This window comes from Homalodisca vitripennis, chromosome 1 (assembly GCF_021130785.1).
Source record: "Homalodisca vitripennis isolate AUS2020 chromosome 1, UT_GWSS_2.1, whole genome shotgun sequence".
NCBI classification, from domain to species: domain Eukaryota; kingdom Metazoa; phylum Arthropoda; class Insecta; order Hemiptera; family Cicadellidae; genus Homalodisca; species Homalodisca vitripennis.
In genome coordinates this window covers 91,770,767-91,797,123 of record NC_060207.1, presented here as the reverse complement: position 1 = coordinate 91,797,123, position 26,357 = coordinate 91,770,767, and the positions used below count along the sequence as shown (strand labels likewise).

Here is a 26,357-nt window from a genome sequence, read left to right as displayed (position 1 = left end):
TCACAGAACATGACAGATCTCCATGCTATCTTCAACTTCCTCCGTTGTTATTCGAGCCATTGACTGCCGGATCTGAGCACCGCAATGTTCCGCCTCATACTTCACACTGTCGGGCTGTCGTCATAGACAGTTTAGTCAGTGATTCATTCCACAGAAACTCTTTCATTGAGTTTAAAAACAATTGTCGTAGTTTTATTGTTTTAATTTGGAATCCGTAATATCCTTTTCGATAATGTCAGAAAAAACATGTTTCATGTGAGAATGCTTAATACTTCAGATTGAAGATACATTAACAATTCTGATTAACCATTAACTAATACAAATCGACCGTTTGTATGCGGTTATTCTGTGGCTAACTGCTTTATTCACATACATGTATAAAAAATTAAATGTAAACAAAGTATTTATGTTAATTAGTAATAAAAGTTACTACCGACTCCACTCTTATTATTGATGCTTCTCAAAACTTTCTTAGGTACAGATCTTACCTCCAAAACAACGCTATATTTAACATTATAAGAACTTAATGGCCGTAATGATTCAGTATTTATACATATTTTTTAAATTTTCTCTTAATGCTCAAAAGTTAAAATAAACTTGTAGTTCTTTCAAAATTTGAATAACTATCAAATTATAACTAATCTCTATCACTTTTAAACATAAGAGAGGTATTGATAAATATTGTAAACAGAAGTTATTTTAAATTGTAAACCATTACGATGCAATGCCTTATTTGTTCATATGTTGTGTACATGTAGGTTTAAAAACGGTACTTATTTAAATACCGACGATCTTCAAACTTTTTAAACAACTAAACAAGGTAGGAGTACGCCACACCACGTGTCATTTAGTAGGCTCCGCTAAGTTTGCCCGCAAATTGCAAGCCTATAGCTCATTTCAGCCTACTGAGTGAAGTGATAGGCTTCAATAACTCTCAGCTAAATTCCATGGTTGGATGTTCACTGCCATAGAACTTAACCTTGTCCATTTAGAAATAAAGTTTCATGCAAAATTTAGTTACTGCAAATGATGTAGAGATGTCTTGTCACTTGATACATTCACATTTTCTTCACTGACTTAGCTTTATAGCAGTGTTTAAATTATTAAAGTTCCGGTTAAAAATGAGGCTACTTTAACGCCAGACTGTTTATTTTCACCAACTTTTACATGACCTTTACTCCATTATTTGTCCTTTTTACTGTATCTACATACGTGTGATAATATATCACACGTTAAAATTTCATATTATTGTACTCAGTTTGTTTACACATTTATTTAGCTGCTAACTTCTAATACAATCACTGAACCCATGCCGTTTCTTAATGGATTTACAAATATTTACTAACGCTTAGCCAAATCCCGTGCAGTATCATGCACCATCATCTAGCTCAGTGTTGCTAAAATGAAGCTTCATGCAAAATTTCAAGTCTATAGATCACTTTTTTAGATATCACGTGGGCAGACAAACACAATATATTTCCAGCCCCACGAGTGATAGGCTTCGTCAACACTCAGCCAATAAAATCTAATTTTTTAAAATATTTAACAGTGTTTTTCTATACCTACTTGTCTCGATATTCTGTGGGCTATCTCAAACATTAAATTACTACTATTTTACTAAAGCCGATCACATTTTTATTTTTATGACTACAAAATAGTTTTGCTCTCAAGCTAAACCTTTAAAATCATATGCAATTTGACCAATTCTTTGGCTTCCACACTATTCAAAATGTTGTCTGCGATTACTGTTAGTATTTTTTAAGTTTTGCTTAACTTCTTCATGAACTCATCATGGGCCGTCCCTCCAAATACTATAGTGTTGGAAATCACTAAAAGTCTTATGGTAAAGCACACTGCATTCACTGTTTTGTTCTTGTTTTATTGAAGTGCAGTGTGAACAGACTATCCAATATAATTCATTCATATTTCCTATATCTGATTTAGATGATTTTCCACGTTCATTACAAAATAATTCTATGTATGTTTTAGAGACAGACGAAAATACGGTTGCATATTGTTAATGAGGATAAAACCTCTTGATTAATAACTGTAAAAATATATCTACTAAAAATGGAATAATATTTAACATTTTTGTATGGATAAGTTTAATTATTGTGATTCTCACTGTATGGACCTGTTTAAGCAGTGTTTAGAAATTGGTTTATTTTGTAGATCTGTTTGGCTATATGTTTTATATCTTGTTGGCTTAACGTGTCACAACATGTTTCTACTGTTACAAACACAACAGTGAAATTACAACATTTGTTTTTACATATCCGTACATTAGTTTGCAGTACAAAACAAATATATTTGCATTATACTTTTTATATACGTTTATAAAAAGCAATATCAATGTTGGTAATTTATTGGTTTAATTCACTTTTATGAGGTAATTTGTTTTCTTTTCTAGAAACCATGCCAAATTATAACAATTGAGAAGTTATATTTATATCTAAATATTAAATTCTAATTATCATATTCCTGTCAATTACTGATATAATATAGTTCAAATAATTTAAAAGTCTTCAAATCACACAGACGTTATTACTTATCATCAATAAAAAACAGTTCAGTAACGTTTCTTTTATACAGAAACCAACAAAAAGTGAGAAACACCGCGTCTCATCCGGTATATCCGTCTTCAGTTCTTGTCCCAGAAACCCACTGAAGCACTGAACCGACAAATTGTTGGCTTGTTACCTAATTGCCTTTTGTTTTTGTCCCTCAAGTTCTCCCTTCATACAAACACTCCACTTAATACTGTATCCACCATTTCTTAATGTGTCAGCTCCCAAAGTTAACGCGTTACTCTAACAAACTTAATTTATAGTTGTTGTTACACTGAACAGATACTTCGGCTACCGTTACATAGATTCTAATGATTCAATAGTTTTGAAAATTATATGTAATCTAGTTTATTTCATTACTAACAATTTTTGTTCGACTTTACTTAACTGAATCAAGATTACCGGTCTCGTAAATTGGCATATGTGTTACAGTGCACCTGTTTTGTGCAATTACTTAGTAGTCCTTGTGCTGATCTCTCTTGATATTCAAGTATACGCTTACATGCTTGATTTGTTTTATGGATAGTTTGTTCTGCTGTCAGTTAGACTTTAACGACTATTAAGTTTTTTTGTACTTTTTTAACCTTAATTTAACCGTAATGTATTTTGATACCTGAAGAAGAGCATGCTTCTAATTATGAAAAGCAGTGTTCAGTTTTTGTATCATACAACGACAGTGACAAATAAATTTCCAAAATCATGTTACCTTATAGAGTTATTCATTGATAATAACATAATAAAACAAGAGCAAGGTGTATGATGCCCTATGTTCGTACATGCTGTAGCACCAGCTCCTTTGTCTTGACGATAACATGGACGCAAATGAGCACAGAGTGAGACGGTTTGGGCCAAAAAACCGGTGTTTCTATATATATATATATATATATATATATATATATATATATATATATATATATATAGATATATATAACTATATTAAACCGTTTTTTTAGAATGTTAATATTTTTAAGAATAAAAAAATAGAATATATATGTGATTACTAATATTGTATACCAATCTTGCTATGGTAAAATTGTAAAATGCGGTGCGTGCTTTGAAACTGACAAAGCAAAACACGTAAACGTTTTAGTGGAGCACAATGTGCGCTCTATGTGTTTTCTGGTTAGTAATGACTTGATAATTTTAAAACTGTCTGCTTTGAGGCTGACAAAGCAGAACACGGAAACGTTTTAATGGAGGACAATGTGCGCTCTAAGTGCTTTCTAGTTAGTAATGACTTGACAATTTTAAAACTGTCTGCTTTGAGGCTGACAAAGCAGAACACGGAAACGTTTTAATGGAGGACAATTTGCGCTCTAAGTGCTTTCTGGCTGGTAAAGACTTGACAATTATAAAACAGTGTTACGAGTCTACCTCCTCTCTATAGCTTAATTACATCCAAGACATGCGTATCGCTCACACATTATGTGTGAAATAATGAGAGCTACATATAATGCTATTTTGTCAACCAATGAGAGCTTTATCGTAAACAAATTACCAAAACTGATTTCATTGATTTTTATAAATTTCATTATAAAGTATTACAGGCTTAGTATATTAATGTAAAAAACACTTACCCTTTGAACATTTTGTTTATAAAAGTAATATTGCAAAACAATTTATAAAGTTTATATTTATTTAATCTACTGCTATTCTGTGATGAAAAACTGATTAAATATGAATGAATTATATTGGATAGTCTGTTTACACTACTTGAAACTTTTAAATATGTTATTTTACATTTAAATAACATCATAAATAAATATCATTTCCAAATAGCACACTGTTAAAACATATCTTTACGATTTTTTGAACAAGATTTAGTATTATTTATAATAACCGTACGAGCTCATTCTAATGCCTCCTACTATGCAGGCAATGTTAGTACCTTCAATGTTAAATTCTAGAAGTGCGTGACGGAGTTAACTCATATCATGAACTCAGCTAACCATAAAGTTAACGTTCAAGAAAATATTTTGTTTATAGGGGCTGATAACGGAATATAACATAGGAAAATGTACTGTATTATTTGATAAATTAATCAAAGCGTTAGTTTTATATAGCAATGAACAACAGGAAATTTTCAAATTTATAAATGCATAAAAAGAATTATTTCTTGACATGTGCTCATTTGATCTTTATTTTCTAAACAGTGACACTCTTATTGCAATTTTTTTAACTTTTCGATAAATTTGAGAACAATGTAATTCAAATGTATTCAAACATGAATGAATTTGCCTACATTCTGGCAACATGTTATCCTGCCTATGGAATAATCATTTTCCAGCGCACTGAATATTTATGGTCAACAGATTAAAACAGCAATTCACAGTGTGCGGTCGATTCATAACAGTCTGAATCACTTACCCACAGTTTTAACATACAGATAAATGTTTGGTAAAATGATATTTGTTTCCGTGAACAAATAAAATATAATATCCTGCAGTAAAGAACACAACAATAAGATTAGTATGTGCTGGTAACAATTTTATCATATTCCTGTATACTAGAATTGCTTGCTTACTACTTAATAAAGCCTCCCATACGTTTATAAAACGGGCTTTGCAAACACCAGACGCCAAATATCTTAATTTTAAAAAATTTCTTTCATATAACTAAATTATATACTTCTATAGCCAGTAATTATAAGGCACATTCGCTGTCACGCAATACACACAACCAAACTATTCATACATGATTTATTTATATTTAGTACCATTAAAAACAAATTCAACCCAAACATGTCTATGTCAATTTAAATTCCCTGTATAAAAAAATACATAAGATATTTTTTAAATAAAAGAACAATTCTATTTACATTGCCATCTACTATATGTACATGAGTGTTGTCTCTAATTTTAACTTCACCTGTCAAAATAAAGAGCAAATTTGTACAGTCACGTAACTTAATCCAAATTAATTCTTTTCCATCCTTGTAAATTACTCGTATACACACAGTATGTTTTTACTGTGCTAATATGTTTCTTTTTTGTTCTCCTTTAGGAATAACGTTATTAAAATATACAATAAGAAAGGAATGTAATTTTTACCTAAAATCCTTAACCGTTTAAATGGTGTACATGACTTTATATAGATCATATGTATACATTTGTTCAGTTAAGTTTAATATAAATCCATTTAATCTCAGTTAATTATGCCAGCTACCTTCAATTAGTGTGGCGTATCCAAAAGTTCTTGATAGTAATTATTACACGTTGTATGTATTGTATGGTAAAGATATACAGTACACGAAGTCATACATTTAAGGAACTCTTTATTTTCTGTAAGGCATTTGCATGAAGCTAACGAGTCACGAAGACTTGTAGCGCAGTTAGTAAACTACTAAAAATTGTTTAAATGTCAATGTTTTATTTTGGGACAAACAAATTGTGACATAAGCAATAATACCACAACCACAGCTGTTTTGAACTCTTTTACCCTTTATTTACATTTTTTTTTCATTTGTGTGTAACATATATTATCAGTGATAAGCGAAATAACGTTTAAAAAGCAATGCACTTTGAAAATATATTGACTGCAATTACGATATAATATGCTACAAAAATCACAAGAATTAGTAATGTCAAAATATAAAATAGTTTACGATATACTTCCCTCCTGTGAACTCTGTGATTTCTGTAACCTTTCCTTAATAATATACTTACTACTTACACTATGGACATTGTACAAAGTAACATAACATTATAAAATGAACGGCGAAGTATAGTGTCTCAACAATTAGGGAGACAGGGAAACATACTCAAGCAATGTACTAACAATATATTGGAAAATATGTAAAATCAACATAAGATACATCGTATTATAACGACTGTAAGGAAAGGTACAGGCCATTATAAAGTATATATTATACAAATAGCCTTAAGTGAAAATTGTATATCGCTTAAATTACGGAATAAGTACAGAGTGTAAAAAGGCGGGCAATAGATCATCCAATTCATTCTTTTCGCACAGCAGCGTATGGACGATAAGAGTTTTCATATAAATCTCTTAAAAATTTTATGTTATTTTTTTTTCAAGAAAGTATCCCATATATTTTGTGATTAAAAGGTCAAGAGCCCATCCATTCCTTTATTTCCGTCTGTGCGACAACACAATAGGTGGACCCTAGTGATTTTATCGTTAAAAAGTCATAGGTCAGTCAGGCAGTCTGTTTATTTGTCTATATTTCCGCTACAAATTTTGCTTCCACGTTGAATATTCTACGAGATAAAATTTCGTTTACTTGTTATACAACGTAATAAGTAAAGTAATGTTTTTCTCAGTAGGTAATAAGTAGCCTACTTAGGGTTCGCTAAAATGGACTTTTTAAATTTATTTTACGTAACATTTGAAAATAAAGGCAGAAGTAGTGTTAGTAGTTTGAATTTTTAGTGTTGAAAGGGCTTTTAAACGGAATTTTAATCTGTTATGAGAAATGTTTTTAGCTAAGAAGCTTTAACAGAAACCGTCAATAAAATGTAAATAATGTAGTAATGTTCAATAATGTAGTATTGAACTTAATGTTTTTACTACATTCAATTCAATTATTATGAAGTATGTTCATTTTCTAGTTACTTTTACTTGTGCCCATTGAAGTAATTTATTAACTTTTATTACACTCTTGGTTTTATGCACGTCAGTGAGCATTTTTTGAACCCATCGGGAACACAGCTTGTGATAACCAAAGCAGTCCGTAACAATTTAGTACAAGAAGTGCGTGAAATTTGTTGGAAATCGTCAGATAGCGTTGTCGTAGTGAAACTTCTGTTTTCTTGGATTTTTCGTCAACTGCCCTTGCCAGATCATCGGTGACGAGAGAAGGCTGATCGCTCCGATTCTCATCATGCACATTTGTTCAACCGCCATTGAACATTCTAACCCACTTTTTCACCATTCCTTAACTCAATACGACTTCCCTGGAAACATCTCGATTTGACGATATATTTCAGCCGGTTTCATATTCCTTGCGTTCAAAACTCTTATTACAGAACGAATCACAATCGATGGGATCACTAATTGTCTTAAACATTTTAAACGTTCAGACAAAAATGAGAACACAACGTAGAACAACTAAAATGGCGTTAGCCAGGACGACTATTGCAGTGCTACTGCGTCAGTAGAATGAAACGGTACTTCAATTCTGAACACGCCTCGTATATAATATTATTTCACGAGAATTGTATATATTTTTATTATTTTAGTTTTAGTTAGAAGTCCAATGACTACCTTATGACATACAATATAGAAATGTGTATACTACATTAAATATTAAATGATATAGAACGAACTGAATTACTTTATTAATTTTGATTGGTCAAAGTAATAAAAGTCAGGTTAGAAACTCAGATGGATTTTCTTATGTATCATATACAGTATCATATGCCATAAAATATCATGAGAACTATCTACTATTCTCTACACATTGAGAACTCCAGAACCTTTCCAATTTATCTTTAAATAGTTTAGTTAAATATTTGTTTGTACAAATTAGATTTTAGGTGGCGTTAAATTATTTATTGATATTGAGTTACTTGTAAACCAGTTTACAATGAAATGAAATCCACTCGCAATAAAAGGGATTTTAAATAGTTTATTATATTTCAGTGGGATAAACCACGAAGGCTTAATCTGTCGAAGAATTATTTTCGACACATATGTATGTGTTTACGTAGAAAATGTATAACTTATGGTTGATAATATGTATTTACATTATAAAACTGGATCAGATTATTTGCTTGTCCTTGAGTAATGCAGACAATCTGTTTTTGGCCAACTGACAATCCCCCCTCCCCCTAGTCACTCCCTTTTGATTACTGGTTGTCCGACCATTCAAAGACAGAGTAGTCTTCATGCAAACGTGATTAACATTTATAAATTCAGTGTTTGACTACGACTTTCTGGAAGAAAATTACTTAACGGTTCATTGCAGAAAGATAGCAAGTGGTAGTTATGGCATATTGTTAGAATAATGTATCAGTTTATTAAAACGCTTTGTTACATAAATGAAATTCTAATCATGTTTATGTAATTTGCGCTACCAAATTCATCGACACAAATATTTAACATCAAAATCCTTTACTATCTTAGTTAATAACTAGTTTTCTTAGCTTTTCACTTAGCAAAATTTCTGCTACAAGTATTACATTTTGTACAGGGGTTAGTTTTAATCTAAATACATAGCAGGAAATTATGCTTAAATAATTGAAATAGTTGTTAAGAAAACTACAATTTAAAAATATTACTTATTCAGGCTGCAATATATTGTTACAGTTGTAGAATAGAATAGTTTTATTAATCTAAACCGATTGTATCATACTTTTTGTGAAATTTTATTGTAAAGATAATAATATTTTAAACATAATTTTTGAAAAATAATATCTTTGATGAGTGGATTTGGGTGATATTTTTTATCTACTAAAATATTAGGGGCCTACACTATTGCAATCTCTCTATATATTAAACTAAAAATTCGATAAAATAAAATACGTTAAGTAAAATAATGTTATTAAAAACATAATAATAAAAATACGTTAATTAAAAACAACCGAAATTGTAATATTTGTGTCTAACATGAAACTTTAAAATTTTTGAATCTACTCCTTACTTTGGGAAAATTAAATATATGAACTGGAAACATATTATCTACAAAAGTATGAAAAATTACCACCAGACACCTAAAATTATGTATTAAAACGAACAAGATATTGTCATAGTAAACTTTACGCTCCAAGCAACTATTAAATCATTTTTCATATATTTCATTTCTCCAATGTTTTATTGGACATTGTAAACTCTCATAAAGTCAAACGACATTGTTTTCACATTATATTGGGATTTTTAATAGTTCTTTTCAGAATAAAATGGACCATTGAACTGTTATAACATCGTTAGAGTACGTTATCTATCTTTTAACTACTCCCTCTCTACTCACTCCTTCTCATCGTTTAGTGTGTTCTCACAATACAGTAAAAAATTACTTTTGTTTAAGATTCTCTTTAATAACGGCATGCTTTACTTCACTACTGGAGCGAAGTATTGGCATATTGGCACATATTTACGGCTCAGTGACTTAACTTCATTACCATTTCATCAAGTACTCAGGTGTAGAATTTTAAAATCTGAAGGTGGCAGACAATATTAGATTTCAAAATGACATATAATTGTGAATGGAAAATTCTATATTTTGACAGTTTATTACAAGTATTCAAAGTTATTCGTTTTATATAACAATTCAAACGTTTCTAGACCATTTTTGACTTACGTTGGTTTGACATATCATTGCATGTATGTATGTGTATGTTTTTTAACATGTCAACAAGCCAAGTCTATTATGAAGTCTGAAATATAGTTTATTCGAATCATAAGTGTTTACACACACGCGAAAATCCTGTAAGAAGAGCCAGTTGCAAGTTTACTCAATTTTTAAATCTCTTGACCATGAACACGGAAATAATATAGACCATAAATAGATCTAATTCCAATACAAAACTTGCATAAGGCTACATCTTATTGCATTAACTTATTGGCTTAAAATAACTTAGTTGTTACTGATATTGTTGGATCTATTATATAATATAGCTATGTAAGCTACTCATAAATACTATACTATTAAAAAAAGTAAATCGCTTGGGAAGATGACAGTAACTGTTAGTACAAACTATAAACCTATCTCAACGTTCGAAGATTACCCATTTAATTAAAAGTTTTATAATGCAAACATGCCATTACTTTATTTGACCAGTTTTAAATACATTAATCCTTATGCCGCAACATTGTTTTGATGTGGAACATTCAGTTTTAAAATAAATATGTCTTTGACCAGTCCTGTATGATTTAAATGCATTTGATCTTTAGACATTAGAAATGAATGCAAGGCGTTTTGTAAAAATTCTTCAATATTATAATATTATAACTTAAAGGAGGAACTAATAAACTAATTAAGATACAGTAGAACACTGTTGTATATCAAAAGTAATTGTCTGACCAGGCAGAAAAGGATGAACTTTTAAACTAACGTTTTTCGGCTAGAGAATCCAAGGATTCTGAGAAAGCTGAGAGGACCTACTATCAACCCTGTGGGCGGGCCAACATGGACAATGTAAGAAAGAAAAAATATGAAAATATGGCCAAGGAATTGTAATAATATAATGTGATAAGATTTTAGCTTTAGCAGTAGATTACAGTTTTCTACTGAACTCTTCCACAAAATATTTACTTTCAAACGATAAAAATTAAAACTAAATTGAAAAATAATAAGTATATGGTTTAACTTTTATATACGTTCCTTAATATTTTATATAATCGATTACATAAATTTCTGATTACAATTTATTATTCAAAAATTGTATAATAAATAAATAAATGTTATAATAATTTTATTATAATTACAATTTTACAAACTATGCTAAGTGGCATTTTTTGTTCTATATAAATGAGAATGAACACGGCGTAGGAACAATGCAGAGGTAAACAAATTTTAGCTTATTTACAGCTGTTATAGTAGTCTCTCCGGAGGGATCATTTAGTAGGTAGGGACGCAGTGTGACGTATAAAGAGAATTGAATGCAATACTCTAATATTTACTAAAACTGCTTAAACCGGCGGAAAAAAAACAGTTTTAAACATGTATCCTCTACGGTATTGTTTATATACTCTGAAACATCTCCTTTGAGTATTCAGTATTTAGTCTCACGTTGCTAACGCTCTATATAACTGACTGCTACCTGATGACAAACTGGTCTGATATAAACTTTTTACGTTGAACAAAATATTATATTACGAGTGAGTCTCAACAAAGAGGAAACCTGTATGGTTTTTGTAAAACAATTACCATGTAAATCTTTTCTAGATAAAGATAATAATTTTTAAGCTGTAGTAAACACTAACAACAATGTTATATTTTATAAGCATTTTCAGTACAATAACTTCATATACATGGTAAGAAGAGTATGCCATATTACATGTTGTGTAGGTGACATTGTTGAAGTTACATGCAACAATTTAAAGACTATGATTGTCGAGATTTTCCTCGGATATTGTCGAGACAGGCTGTCGGACGGAAAAGAATATTTTTACAGCTCCCAGCCAGGAAGAACATTGAGTGATTGGCTTTAGTGACGTTCAGCCAATTATTTATATCTGTGGTTAAAAATGCATAGTAATTTTACAATTAATTTGATTGTGTGCAGTAACTCGGAACTGTATCGGACAATTGCAGTTACCAACTACGAAGTAGTCTGATCGGATGAAGTTGAAGTAGCAATTTAGGCCGGTCTGTTAGAGCCTATTGTAGAACATGGTTCAGTGCAGCAAAATAACTATTCCATTTAATCCCATAACTTACACGAGTTCACCTTATATATATATATATATATATATATATATATATATAATTTAGTGCAGTAGAATAATGAAGTTACTAATCAAATAAGTAAACTGTCAGGATCAAGTAAAAACGGAAAAATAATCGTTCAATCCCTTGTGTTATGGTTCGTAGTGGATTGTCTTCGATTCAACAAAATTCAGAACTTTGTGGAAAATTCAGCCGAACTGTTGTTTTTACAGGATGCTATACACAAATTTGGAACAGAAATATTTGTTTACCATTTTTTTCTCTCGTTCTCCTATGAAGTAAAATTTGAGTCGGTCCATCTCACATTTTTACCGTTTTCAGAACAGAAGAGAGTAAACAAATCATAGTAGGCCTGCCTCCGTTCAAATTCAGTTTTCTTCAATTGCACAGTAATATTTTGCCTTTACTTCTCTTTATAATTTAATGTCCAAATTTCATTGATCCTAAAGAAAATTGTAATCACTGTTTTTTGACTAAGCACTACAGTGATCTCCAGGGTCCCACGCATTGCTTCGCTCTATCTCCAATAGAGTATCTATTAGTTGTCATACGCGAAATTTCTTTCTTTATAACTGCTGTAAAAAAATCTGCTAAAGTACATTTTTCAACAAATCATCAAATAAAAAATATTATTGAAAGTCTTTTTGAGTTTCACTTATTGATAGAATTGTTTTAATAATACTTCGTTTTTTCTTGCGTATTATTTTATTCCTTGTGTTATTTTGCCTGTATTTCAGTTTTATAAGTGAGGTAATGTATGTTATCCAAACTTATATTAATAGTGAGTCAGAAATAATTCAATACATTTACGTAAGCAAACATGACATTGTAAAACAATCTGCCAGAGTCTACTGGAGTGGAACATAATCTGCTGCTATTCAAAACTGTCTTCTGCTGAGTAATTTAAACTTCTTTAATACGTGAACTCTAATACTAGTTGAATTGAAACTGACAATAGTAGTCATGGACCAAACGGTTGAGATTGAAGTAGTATTTCTGAATGGTCTCAAGGCCTCCTGGAGCGGAATATATCTCAATACTGCTCAGCTATATTTTTATAGACGTGTCTGAATAAAGCAGTTTAGGAAAGTGCAGTTAACAACCACGTACCCAACTGAGTGGCTTAACTTCAGGTACTATTTCTGAGAGTTCCATCATGGTTTATTGAAGCGTAATAGCTGATTACTCTCAACAACCCCCACTAACCATACCCTTGAAGTTTGTTTGTTGTTTGAAATAATTCAATATTATTAATTTGAAAACAAACACTGAGTTTCTTGCTCTTTCATTTCCTATTAATTAAATTAACTATACAGTTATTTCTTTAAATTTTATTATTGACGATTGAAGGTTTGAAAGGATAACAGGATTTCGGACATCGTTATATATTACAAAAGGTAGAACACGACATTTCTAGGGTTGGAATCTATCCTCTTCATCAGATGGGAGAGGTATTAATACTTAAATTAAGAACAGAAAGAAGAAAAGATGCTTTGCCCAGCTATCTGAGGAACAGGGTGACCGATTTCGGTGCGAGGCCAGTTTCTTACTCAACAGAATTCCTCCCACAAAACCCACTCGTAATGAGGAGGAACTCAGAGCTTTATCGATTTGTGGGAAAGACGATACAGTAAAAATCTCCCCATCCGATGAAGTAAACGCTACTATCGTACTAGACACAGTATCGTACAAAGAGAAAGTAACAGAAACTTTGAACGCTGGCAAATATGCTATGCTAAACAAAGATCCAATATATTTATTTCAGCGCAAAATATCCAAAACCATTCATAAACATAGATGGATATGGTGTAGATACCGGAATGACACTTTCGTCGTCTTCCCACATAGAGACACGGAACTAAACGAGTTTTTGTCTCACATTAACAAAATTTCTCCCTCCTTTCGCCTTTCTGGATGTGTATTTAGTAAGTGATAGGGACGTCCGTCCAAAAGAAAGTTTATCGTAAGAAATCCCACACCGGCCAATATCTAAATTTTCAATCAAACCATCAAAAGTCTGCCAAAGAAGGAGTAGCATTGTTTGACAAAGCAAAGAACTTGTGCTTAAACAAAAATGGGTTAAAAGAATGAAATCAAAAACGTTAATTCGGATCTTTTAAAAACGGATATCCTAAGTCTGTCATAAATAAGTGCAAAAGAAACAAAAGAAAATCCATGAGTTAGAGAATAAAACGAAAAAGAGTATGCAGAGGATATAATTTTAGATCCGTTTTCAGAACACAAAACACTCTTAGAAAAGTCTCGTAAAAACCAAACCAAAAAATGGCACACATGACTCATAAACCCGTTTTTACAGTATAACATGCTCTTTTAATAGGGAATATATAGGTGAGACAAAAATCCCATAAATATGACAATTAAAGAAGGTAAAGAAAATAACTAAAAGGATCGGTGGAAAAGTCTAAATTATCTCAACATTGCTGGTGAAATTCATCACATGAAATGGATGAACTAACATAATCCACCGCGCAGGTAAATCTTTTAAACGCAAACTTATTGAGGCTTCATACATAAAATTAGCAGACCAACCGCTAAGCCAACCTTCTGCTGAGGTTACACCACTTTGGTTATTAGCATTAAAAAAACAACTAACCAAGAAATCTAAAAATATTTTACCAATTATACAAACCTCAACCAACAAAATCCGTAGTCACACTAACACTAACGTCTCTAACCAAAACATAGGGCCGGAAGCAGCTTGATTTGTTTCTAAAATCTAAAAATATTTGTACCAATTATACAAACCTCAACCAACAATATTCGTACTCACACTATGACACTAACGTCTCTAACCAAAACATAGGGCCGGAAGCAGCTTGATTTGTTTCAGAAGACATATACGCGGTGCCGATGAAAGAGCCGATACGAAAATTCTTGTTAGTATCTTACTGCAGCCTATGCTGGTGTGATTTGTGATTGTGATTCCCGTACTCGTGAACTGTGCTCGGGACTTGATCCTGTGGAGTGATAACGCTTCGAGTCCACTAGCGGATTTTCGGTATGGACCCTCTTCTCTCCTCTCCTTTTTTCTTTCTATTCTTTATTTTTGTCTTCTTTAATACCTGCCCCACCTGACGAAATGGATAATTTCCAATCCTCGAAACGTTGTGTTATACATTTATACTTTTGTAACATTTAAAAATGGCAAATGTCCGAAATCCTTTTATCGTTTACAGTTGTATGGTAATATATTTTTAAATTGCGCTTTTAAAATTTAGGTCTTTTTGTTAAAAGAACATTTTTACTGACTAAAGCTATTGAACCGGAGAAAACATTTCATACGACAGTTTAAAAAACATCCCTTAGAGTCAAATCGTTTCTTCAGTAATTTGATTAATATTTCACTATTTACTCTTATTTCATCAATATTATAGGCGAAAATCTCAACTGGTGAGGGTTTTTTCTGGCACAAAAACTAAAGCATACGTTTGAATACCTAAAATATTTAATCCTCTTACATATATACGATAAAATAATAGGCAGACGTAGCGATTCGTTGGTGTAAGTTTCCACACATAAACGCTAATAGCTATTTATACGTGGCACATTTACACTAGACTACTAAACGTTATATCAAGCAATACATGAGATACGTGATGATCATTACTAGACATTTGATGTCTGCATTCACATAATAATAATTAGCAGTCGTTAAACTTACAGGCCAGTAGAACAAAACATAATGTATTTAAGTTCTATGTAGTTTAATTGACTAGTTCCTAATGATTAAGCAGTAGCTATTGTAATATTTAATACATTGATATTTATTGAGAACAATTCCGATATTGTACAAGTTTTAAATATTTTAAGTATAATTTAAATGTTTTTTACTAGAAATATCTGAAAGTGTTTTTACTATAATTTCTTATCTATGTTGTAGCAGAGATGTATGTGCAAAATGTCACAGGTTACAGTTCAATTATTAAGTAGTATACTATAAAATGTCGCAGTATTAATTTCATTATGACATGAAATCTCTGTATATTTCGATTTAAAAAACGCGAAGGATGGAAATTTTAAATCAGAGCAACTTCGATTGTAAATGAGATGGAGATGAAACTGTTTCTTAATTAACACATTGGCATTTGATTGAAGTTGCATAATATTTCCACTTTCTGCCTGAGAGCTGCGGATATTTCTATTCTATTTAATTATCTGGCTGTCTGCAGAGTATTTATTCAGTGAAATGAGCTGTAGACTTCAAATTTTGCATCCATCTACAGCGATACCTGCTACGAGATATATGGTGAAGCGTATTCTTACCATGTAGCTTAAAACGATGTCATATAAATGACTAAAATCATGTTAGTCTTTTTAATGTTCCAAACTTATTAACCAACTGCGATCAAAACGCGATATTAACTCTTTATTGCCGTCTCAAAAATTACACTAGAACTGCAATAAATATTTTTAGAAAGACTTTTAAACGAAATTTTATTATAGTAATTAGTTCTGAAATTTTTATATTACATGCCCACAATTTTAAAGGATAATTACCTTTCCAATCTAACAAAAAATAATGTGAAACTTGTTACTAATTTGTTGATAAACTTCTCTCAATGATCTCTCAATTAAAATATCATGGTTTGTTTCAGTCGTTTATAAATTCCTCATGGTACCTTTTTTTAACAACGGAAGTTTAAAGATTGTTCATTTCTTGAAAGAGGGTGTTGCAGTTATCACATTTTCGCGGTTTCAAAAGAATACTTAAATTTAGATCAAAAATAGCTCACAGTTTATACAAAAATGTTATTGTTATAAACTCTTATTTTATAAAACCGTGTCTCTTTAACATCGATAAGATACACTTGAAATGCATGCACAGACTCATTTCATAGTCATACCTATTCACTTACACAAATGGATTTACGGCATTGTAACACTTTAGTAATCACTGCATTTTGTAGCCACTCTGATGTATAACATATGTGACCTGTTACAAACTGTTGACAGTTATCACCATACACGAGAGAAGCCTGAACAGCGCTAGTAACTCCTGAGTTATTGTTTTCTGACAACACGACACCGCAATATTACGTCACGCCGCCCACACAAGTATGTGTTGCTTGCCGCAACGTATCAGACAAATTGCCTACTTTTTGCTGTTCACGTCTGCTCCTACTTTGCCTTTCCTTATATAAATTCAACAGAAGCTATTTTGATGACACATTATTTGAAATACTACTATATTTTTTTATTTAATTTCTCAAGTTTCAATAATTGTTGTATAATCTGAAACGTTATACGTAACTTTAAAATATTTGATAAGTTCACTGTGATTCAGAGGTGTAAATTGAAACTTCCATAAGCTATGTTTTCTTTTCCTGTGATTCACTACTAACTAATTTTAAGTTACTTCCCTTAAAACTCAAGGAACTTTATCTCAACTCTAAGACATAATGAAACTTAAATGTATGTACCCATGAAAAATGCCAGGACAATTGGTTAAATAGTTTACGTGTGAAAGCAAAACAAAGGCACTTTCGCATAAGTAATATTATTAGAAATAGGTTTAGGCTATTAGGATTTAAATAAAATTAGGCAATTCAAATTCATACAAATTATCTTTATATATATATTTCTTGTGTGCGTGTGTATGGTCCTAAACTCCTCCTAAACGGGTGGACCCATTTTAATGAAACTTTTTGTGTGTCTTCAGTTGGATCCGAGAATGGTTTAGATTCATATTCGGTCAAGTTTTAATAGTTTATTTAATTAATTTTTTAATAATAAATTGTTGTTGATGGTGGGAGTGTTTGACATTGGATCCGCCAGACTGCGCCACGAACGACACGTAATACAAAGTGAACTGATACTTAACAGCTGTGAATATTTTCAGCTGAAGTTCATCAAAGAGGCAGAAACATTTGTTCACATTTAAAATTTAGAAAGTTAATATTTTAAATTTGTATAAGTGCTTGATCAGTAGTGTAATGCAGATTGCAAAGATGAAGTTTCACCAATTTTTCTACGTAAACATTATAGGGCCTAATATTACAACACAGCCATAATGTTTTTCTATTTTAATTCCAGGTTTTCCCGACATTTTGTGCTGCTATCAAATTTGTGTGTTGTTTTGTAACATTCTGTAATTATTGTGTGAGTGCTAATTGTTATAATTACATTAATAGAGATTGAAGATGTTTAAAGTGCATAAAAAACTATACTTATTTATTAAAGTTATTGAACTCATTTTGCACATTGAAGTGAGTATATTGGTCGCATACCTCAAATAACCTAAGTAGCATACAAATCAAAAGGTTGTGTTTCTATGTGTGAATATTGTTAACAGTTTAGATAATCAAGTTTTAAACTAATTGGATTTAAATAATTTGTTGTAATTTACATTTTTTAATCTGCAGTCAGAATTGGTCACATAAGTTCAAATTAAGTAGCATACAAATCACATGTGTGAATAACTACTTACATTGTTAATAGTGTAGGAATTGGTTTTAAATTAAATTCTGTTGGCCAGTTCCGACATTATACTGTAATTTTAAATTACTAATTTTATAACAAGTATATTTTTTTAATTTACAACTTAATTTATCGTAATGCTATTGAATGTACCGTACAATATTTTTTGTTAATCCTTCAGGAGTGTACATAAACAAATAAGATGGTTTTCCAATAGGGCTGAAGTATAATAAGTGGCCTCCATCACAATCTAATTATTGATATTTCTGAATAGCCTATCCAAACTACTATCCGAATTGGATTAGTTATTTAAAAGGCTGAAGTATAATAAGCAGCCACCATCACAATAGAATTATTGATATTTCTGAATAGCCTATCCAAACTACTGAATTTCATTATAGTTATTTTATTCGGTCAAATTTAATTAAATTTTTAATTATAAATTGTTGATGTTGGAGTGTTTTATATTGGATCCGACAGACTGTGCTACGGACACGTAATACAAAGTGAACTGATACTTAACAGCTGTGAATATTTTCAGCTGAAGTTCACCAAAGAGGCAGAAACATTTGTTTACATTTAGATTACGTTATTATGAAGTGCTTGATCAGTAGTCTAATGCAGATTGCAAAGTTAAATTTTCACCAGTTGTTGTATGTAAACATTATAATATTACAACACAGCCATAAACATATAAGTAAGCATTAAACATATAAAAATAACACCACTTCTTATTTCAATATATTCTGTACTCACTTTGGAGGATAGAGATTATCCAGATATAAAATTGGAAGTTTTAGCTTTTAACTTAAATTCTTAGTAAATTATTAAGTGTTGATCTTGGAAGAATGCGCTACGATCGGAGTTTCAAATGTTTTTCTATTTTAATTCCAGGTTTTCCCGACAGTTTGTGCTGCTATCAATGTGTGTGTGTTGTTTTGTAAGGTTCATGTTTCATAAGTAAATACGGCAAATAACATTAAAATATAATAGAATAAAGTTATAAAAAGTGTACTACGTGGCCGCGTTATAAGTTTATAAAGGCCAGCCAACAGGCAAAAGGAAGAAAATAAAAAATAAAACATTGTGTAATTATTGTGTGAGTGCTAAAATTGTAATAGTACATTAATAGAGATTATTGGTCGCATTACCTCAAATAACCTAAGTAGCATACAAATCAAAAGGTTGTGTTTCTATGTGTGAATAACTATTGTTGACATTTTAGATAATCAAGTTTTAAACTAATGGATTTCAAATAATTTGTTGTAATTTACATTTTTAATCTGCAGTCAAAATTGGTCAGATAAGTTCAAATTAAGTAGCATACAAATCACATGTGTGAATAACTATTGTTAATAGTGTAGGAATTGGTTTTAAATTAAATTCTGTTGGCAGTTCTGATACTATACTGTAATTTTAAATAACTATAATGAAATTCAGTAGTTTAGATTAGGCTAATCAGGAATATCAATAGAGGTTATCCAGATATAAAATTGGAAGTTTTAGTAAAATACACTTTTAACTGAAATTGGTAAATATTAAGTGTGCAGTGATTGATCAGTTAATTTTTGGTTTATAAATAAATTGTTTTTTATCTTGGTATGTTTTAATTTGGATCCAGCAGAATGCGCTACGATCGCAGTTTCAAATGTTTTTCTATTTTAATTCCAGGTTTTCCCGACAGTTTGTGCTGCTATCAAATTTGTGTGTTGTTTTGTATCATCGTGTAATTATTGTGTGAGTGCTAATTGTAATATTAAATTAATAAAGAATCACATGTGTCAATAACTATTGTTAATAATGTAGGAATTGGTTTTAAATTAAATTCTGTTGGCCAGTTCTGATACTATACTGTAATTTTAAATATCTATAATGAAATTCAGTAGTTTAGATAGGCTAATCAGAAATATCAATAATTCGATTGAGATGGTGGCTGCTTATTATACTTCAGCCTTTAAATAACTATAATTTGGATCGTCATTTTTAGTAGTTTAGATAGGCTATTCAGATATATATCAATAATTTGAATGTGATGGTGGCCACTTATTGTACTTCAGACCTATAGGGAATACTTATTTAGTATATTAGATATATATATATATATATATATATGTATATATATGTATATATATATGCTTCAAGCCTTTAAATAACTATAATCTAATTCGGATCATCATTTTAGTAGTTTAGATAGGCTATTCAGAAATATCAATTAGATTGAGATGGTGGCCGCTTATTATACTTCTCCCTTTAAATAACTAATCTAATTTGGATCGTCATTTTAGTACTTTAGATAGGCTATTCAGATATATCAATAATTTCGATTGTGATGGTGGCCACTTATTGTACTTCAGAACCTATAGGGAATACTTATTTAGTTTATTAGATAAATTAAATTCTGTTGGCCAGTTCGATACTATACTGTAATTTTAAATAATTATAATGTAATTCGGTAGTTTACATAGATTAATCAGAAATATCAATAATTTGATTGTGATGGTGGCCACTTATTGTACTTCAGACCTATAGGGAATACTTCTTTAGTATTTTAGATACTGTAGTCTATGTTGTTATACATTTTTATCTAGAAGTTACTTAATTAAAATTACATATTGAATTAAGTTACTCATATTCATTGTGTACTATTACAGAATTTTATTTTTACAGAAAAAATGCCACGTCTTCGTGGAAGAGGACGAATAGTTATTCAAATCATGTGATTTATATGCTACTTAATTTTGAACTTATGTGACCAAACTGTTAACAATAGTTATTCACACATAGAAAAAAACAACCTTTTGATTTGTATGCTACTTAGGTTATGCGACCAATATACTCACTTCGTTCAATAATTTTCAAAATTAGTTCAATAACTTCAATGAATGACTATAGTTTTTTATGTACTTCAAACATCTTCAATCTCTATTAATGTATTATTACAATTAGCACTCACACAATAATTACACAATGTTACAAAGCAAACACACATATTTATAGCAGCACAAACTGTCAGGAAAAACCTGGAATTAAAATAGAAAACCTTTGAAACTGTGATCGTAGCGCATTTGCTGGATACAATGTAAAACATTCCAGATGGTCCACCCATTTAGGAGGAGTTCAGCTCCATACACACGCACACACAAGAAATATAAAGATAATAAAATTCGGTAGTTTAGATAGGCTAATTAGAAATATCAATAATTTGATTGCGATGTTGGCCGCTTATTATAATTCAGCCTTTAAATAACTATAATCTAATTCAGTTTGTCATTTTAGTAGTTTAGATAGGCTATTCAGAAATATCTATAATTCGATTGTTATGGTGGCCACTTATTATACTTCAACCCTATACGGAATACTTATTTAGTATTTTAGATACATTAAATTCTGTTGGCCAGTTCCGATACTATACTTGTAATTTTAATTAACTATAATTAAAATTCTTATAACGTGTACAGGACAACGTCTGTCGGGTCTGCTAGTATATATATATATATTCCGATGTGATGGAAACTGTTTTAGATTTAGACAAGAAATATGTGTCAGCCAATTCCTTGATGATGTTCAGTTTTCTGTAGGCATGTTTTAACTAGTGTCTAATGTAAATTAGGGCATATATCTTTAGTTCTGCGTGCAACTATGTTTGGGTAGAAGCTGAGCTAATGAAATATATACTGGTATTGAAGAATACAAGTTTTAGTAATTTGCCACCAGAAAAAGGCTTACCAACCTTAACTAGCACGTGACATATATAGAAATTTTCTTAAACAGCAGCTTTGTTCTCTTTTACTCTTTGCTACGTACACATGGCAGCGTTGCATTGCGCGTTCAATCGCGCGTCTGAAAATACTAGTGTACACATGAGAGCGTTGCGTCGCGCGTTGAAGCGCCTTTCAGTGTAAATTTATAGAATGTTCCAGTATAGCCATGGAAGTTGAAGAAGCTGTATGTCTTTGGGTTCTGTATCGTAGATATAAACAACGAAGACGAAGACAAAGGAAATACTGGATTCATCCAATTTCACGTGACCGGTTAACTCACGGTTCTTTTGTAACCCTTTACCCAAATCTTTTTCATATTGTATGTTCGACATGGGTTGGTAGTGTTGGTTCTGATGCTGCAGATGATACTGTGCAGGTCTTGGAAGCTCATTAGTGGGAGTTGGGCTATAGAAATCTTGTGCTCGTTGTAAGGTTTCGAGTAACTGAATTTTAGTTCTAATTCTACCATGTTCTGGGATCTTTTTCAGTTCTTTGTACAAAGAAAGGCAAAATAATTTGTCATCGTCTTCATTACTCTTGGCAACTTCTCTCTGTTCCCTCATTGCAATACTTTTTTGTATAATGTCCGAAAAATGTTTATCAGCTGGATTCAACTTAATTTTTTTGTTACTTACTGGCAAGTCGGAGTGTTTTTCTGGCATAGTCAGATCCTCAGTATCCGCTTCTCCCTCCTCCAAGGTGACATTCTCCTTATCATGGTCGTCCAAGTTACTTGTTGTCAATTTTTTATTGACTGTATTTTCCAAATATTTAAGTCTTGAAAAATAAATGTAAGGAGTAGAGTTGCTTGCTCCAGATCCAGATTTTTTAGTCTTCCTTTTTCTCAATTCCCTGGCAAAATTGTCACGCAGACTCTTCCATCTCTTTTGCAATGTATTCCCTGGAACAAAATTAATTTTGTGATCTTTGTAAACAAGTTCAATATTATAACAAGAACTTATATTTTCTTTTCTTTTTAGGTATTTAGCCACTGGGTGTTCCTTTGCTGAGTTGCATTACAACTACAGAGTGGGAAAGTCGACTGCAGGGAATGTAATCCGCCAAGTTTGTGCAGCAATGTGGAGTAAACTGAAGACTCTGTGTATGCCGCCTATGACAGAACACACGTGGAAAGAAAGCGCTACAGGATTTCTGAAGTATACAAATTTTCCCAACTGCCTTGGAGCAATTGATTGTAAGCATGTTCGTCTTGTGCAACCAAGTGATACTGGGTCCCTTTTTTATAACTACAAACACTTTTACTCTACTACATTGCTAGCTGTTTGTGATGCCAACTATTGTTTCTTGTTTGTGGACGTTGGATCTTATGGAAAAAGCAATGATTCGTCAATTTTCCAAGAATCGGTGTTTTACAGAAAACTCATTGAAGGAACATTGAGTATTCCAGATTCACAACCAATTTCAAACGTTGACATTCACACCTTTGCCTTATGTGTTTGTCGCAGATGATGCGTTCGGCCTTTCAAAACATATAATGTGTCCATACGCGGGAAAGATCCTGCCTCATTCTAAGAGAATCCTAAACTATCGATTGTCAAGGGCTCGCAGATACATTGAGTGTACCTTCGGTATTTTGGCCAACAAATGGAGAATATTCCATAGGCCTCTAAATGTTAGCTTAGAATTTGCAAACAGTATCATTTTGGCATGTTGTTTGTTGCATAACTTTGTGCGATCACGCGATGGGTACAGGTATGAAGACACACTTCATAAAGCGCCATTTATTGATTTGTTGGAAGTTGCCTCACCACGGCCAAACATTTACGCAAAAGAAGTGAGGGACAGATTTGCTAGTTATTTCATCAAAGAAGGCAAACTGCCGTGGCAGGATAAGATGGTGTGAATTAGATTCCAATTGTGTGAAAATGAGTTGGTAAAAACTTGTTGAAGTCTGTGTTAACAATACAGTTGTAAAAGACACGTTGTAACACTACAGCAATCAGTGCACGATTGCAACAACTACCTTAAGTTTAAAGTTTTTTATTGTTAGATCTAATGTAAAATTGTGAGTAAAATAATATATTATACAAGCTTCATGTAACTCTTACTATTAGTTTGCAAGTATTCTTGTCATAAATATAAGTTTATCATGAATAATACGTATTAGGCCTATTACTTCCTGTAAAAACTTACTGTTGCAAATCTTATTACAAAAATATTTCAGTTTTTCATTACTAAATAAAATGTAAAGAAATGTTAGTTGACATGTTTCTAAAAAAAACTATAAACTGATATGCTATAGTGTTATTCATTACTTAATATTAAAGTTTGCACTTACCAAGAATTTTCTTTTGCTCCTCTGAGCAACCTTCTTTTGAGAATATTTCCACCAACTGATGCCACGCGGTCCTTTTCAATACTCTGTTTTTGTAGTCGGCACACTCCATGTCCCATATTGAACGCCGACTTTTAATCTCTTCAATGAAAAGTTCCGTATCAAAAACAGTGTCTTCCATGACTGATTACAGAAGATGTCACTCACTCAAAAGCGCGCGCTCGACTGCTCACATGTGTACGGTACAATTCAAACTATCGAAACTCGAGGCGCGCTGCAGTCGCGCGGTCCACGAGGAACCTTCGAGACGCGCGCTTTGAGGCGCGTCAATTTAAAAACGCGCGTTCCATGTGTACGTAGTAATTTGTTTCGTAGTGTTATAAAACGCGCGTTGGATCGCGCGATGGAAAACGCGCGATGCAACGCTGCCATGTGTACATAGCCTAAGGCTTTTCACACATGACACTGGTGAACAAATATTTTCTTTTTGTTCTAAAACATAACTGAACACTAAGCATTACAAACACAAATTAACCACAAGCTGAAAACCGAACAAGCAACATTTAGTTTCGCTGATTCTATTTCTACTACAGGTAGCTCCTTACCTGAGAACTCTCAGTCTTGGAGCATGTGATATCTGGGAACTCTAGATCTAGGACATTAAGAGTTCCCGACCTATGGCAGCTCTCGGACTCCTAGGGCCCCAGGCCTGTGTGAAGCTCCCGGTTTCTAGGAGCTTCCCGGCTTAAGGGAATTTCCGGCTTTAGGAACTTCCCAGCCTGTAGAAGGTCACACCACTTGGAAAGTGTGCACGACCTTTGGCAGGTCATGATTAAGTCGCCGTTTCTGCCGGTTATAGACTTTTGAGAGTTCCAAACTTCTGGCAGTATCCATCCTCAGAGAGTGCACGGCATCTGGGACCATCTGATCCTTGATACCCCTCGGTCTCTGGCAGCCCCTCGCACCTAGCACGTTTCGGTATTTGGTAGATTCTGACTTGATCTGAGTGTTTATGCCGCAAGGAGTTTTCATCACAAGGCAAGCTTTGCACCCTGCCAACTTTCTGCTTTGATATTTTCGGGTCTTTTTAATCGTTTGGTGTTTGTAAAAATCCCAGTCTGTTGGATCAAAATTCGAAGGCATTCTACTGTCTTAAAAACACAGAACTTTTATAACAATTTTAGTTTGGAACTACGCAAATCTTCCAACCTCAAGTCCTCTATTTTAATCGTGTATAAAACTATTGTAGTCCTAGGGTGTTGGTCATTTTCGTGTCACTCGCTGCCATTTGTTACAGTGTCTTCAATGAAATCTTCATGCCAGTTTTAGTTCAAATAAATCCAACAGCTATGCATCTAAGGTACGCTTGAAAAATCAGATTTTGTTGCTTACTTGTAGAACATTCTTGCATTTTTTACCTATTGAAACCACACGGTAGACGCCCATATACAGTAGTTGTGTAGAGTATTGTTGTGGACGGGCTCCAAAACGAATTATAGGATGTTATGGTTATTATATGTTCTGTAATAGATTCATGCCAATTCTGGTTAAAGCCAATGAGCTACAAAGCGTCAGTATATAGGAGGAAAAAAGGTCACATTTACTTGAGTTGTCTATGGCGTGATACCAGCATACTAAGGCTTTAGGAGAGCATACCTGAGTATTTTTTCTATGCATTAACCAGACCTCAGAAGGCTTGACAACAGATTTTAGAAATTCCAAAGATACGTTACTGCTAATTTAGCTTGTAAAGGGTATAATCATTAATCCTTAGTACCTTGCCTATATTTTAGACAATTTAAAGTATAAATAAAGGGAAAATATAAAGGTTTTCTAAAGATGAAACTCCCCTTTCAACAAGATAATGCTCCCCGCTAGAGGGCTGTCTTATCCATAGCAAAAATGCATTAATAAATTATGGAGTCCTGCTGCATGCACCATGA

At 32.1% G+C, this 26,357-nt stretch overlaps 1 protein-coding gene across 1 annotated transcript; it reads right to left on the bottom strand.

Annotated features, from left to right (window-relative positions):
* On the bottom strand, positions 1-24,775 carry LOC124370191. Its single transcript, XM_046828512.1, has 3 exons — positions 24,418-24,775; positions 22,754-23,019; positions 1-114 (listed from the first exon to the last, which is right to left on the bottom strand). Exons 1-3 carry the CDS (start codon positions 24,593-24,595, stop codon positions 1-3), a joined length of 558 nt encoding a protein of 185 aa, XP_046684468.1. The 5' UTR covers positions 24,596-24,775.
* Positions 24,776-26,357: the final 1,582 nt, after the last annotated feature.

Bases quoted from the DNA above. Each gene is read 5' to 3' on its own strand.
- LOC124370191 (XM_046828512.1), bottom strand. From the start codon at position 24,595: ATGGAAGACACTGTTTTTGATACGGAACTTTTCATTGAAGAGATTAAA. The intron at 23,020-24,417 runs GTAAGTGCAAAC...ATTTTGTTCCAG, and splicing joins GGAGCAAAAGAAAATTCTTG to GGAATACATTGCAAAAGAGA. The intron at 115-22,753 runs GTAAGTAACAAA...CTATGACGACAG, and splicing joins AAAAACACTCCGACTTGCCA to CCCGACAGTGTGAAGTATGA.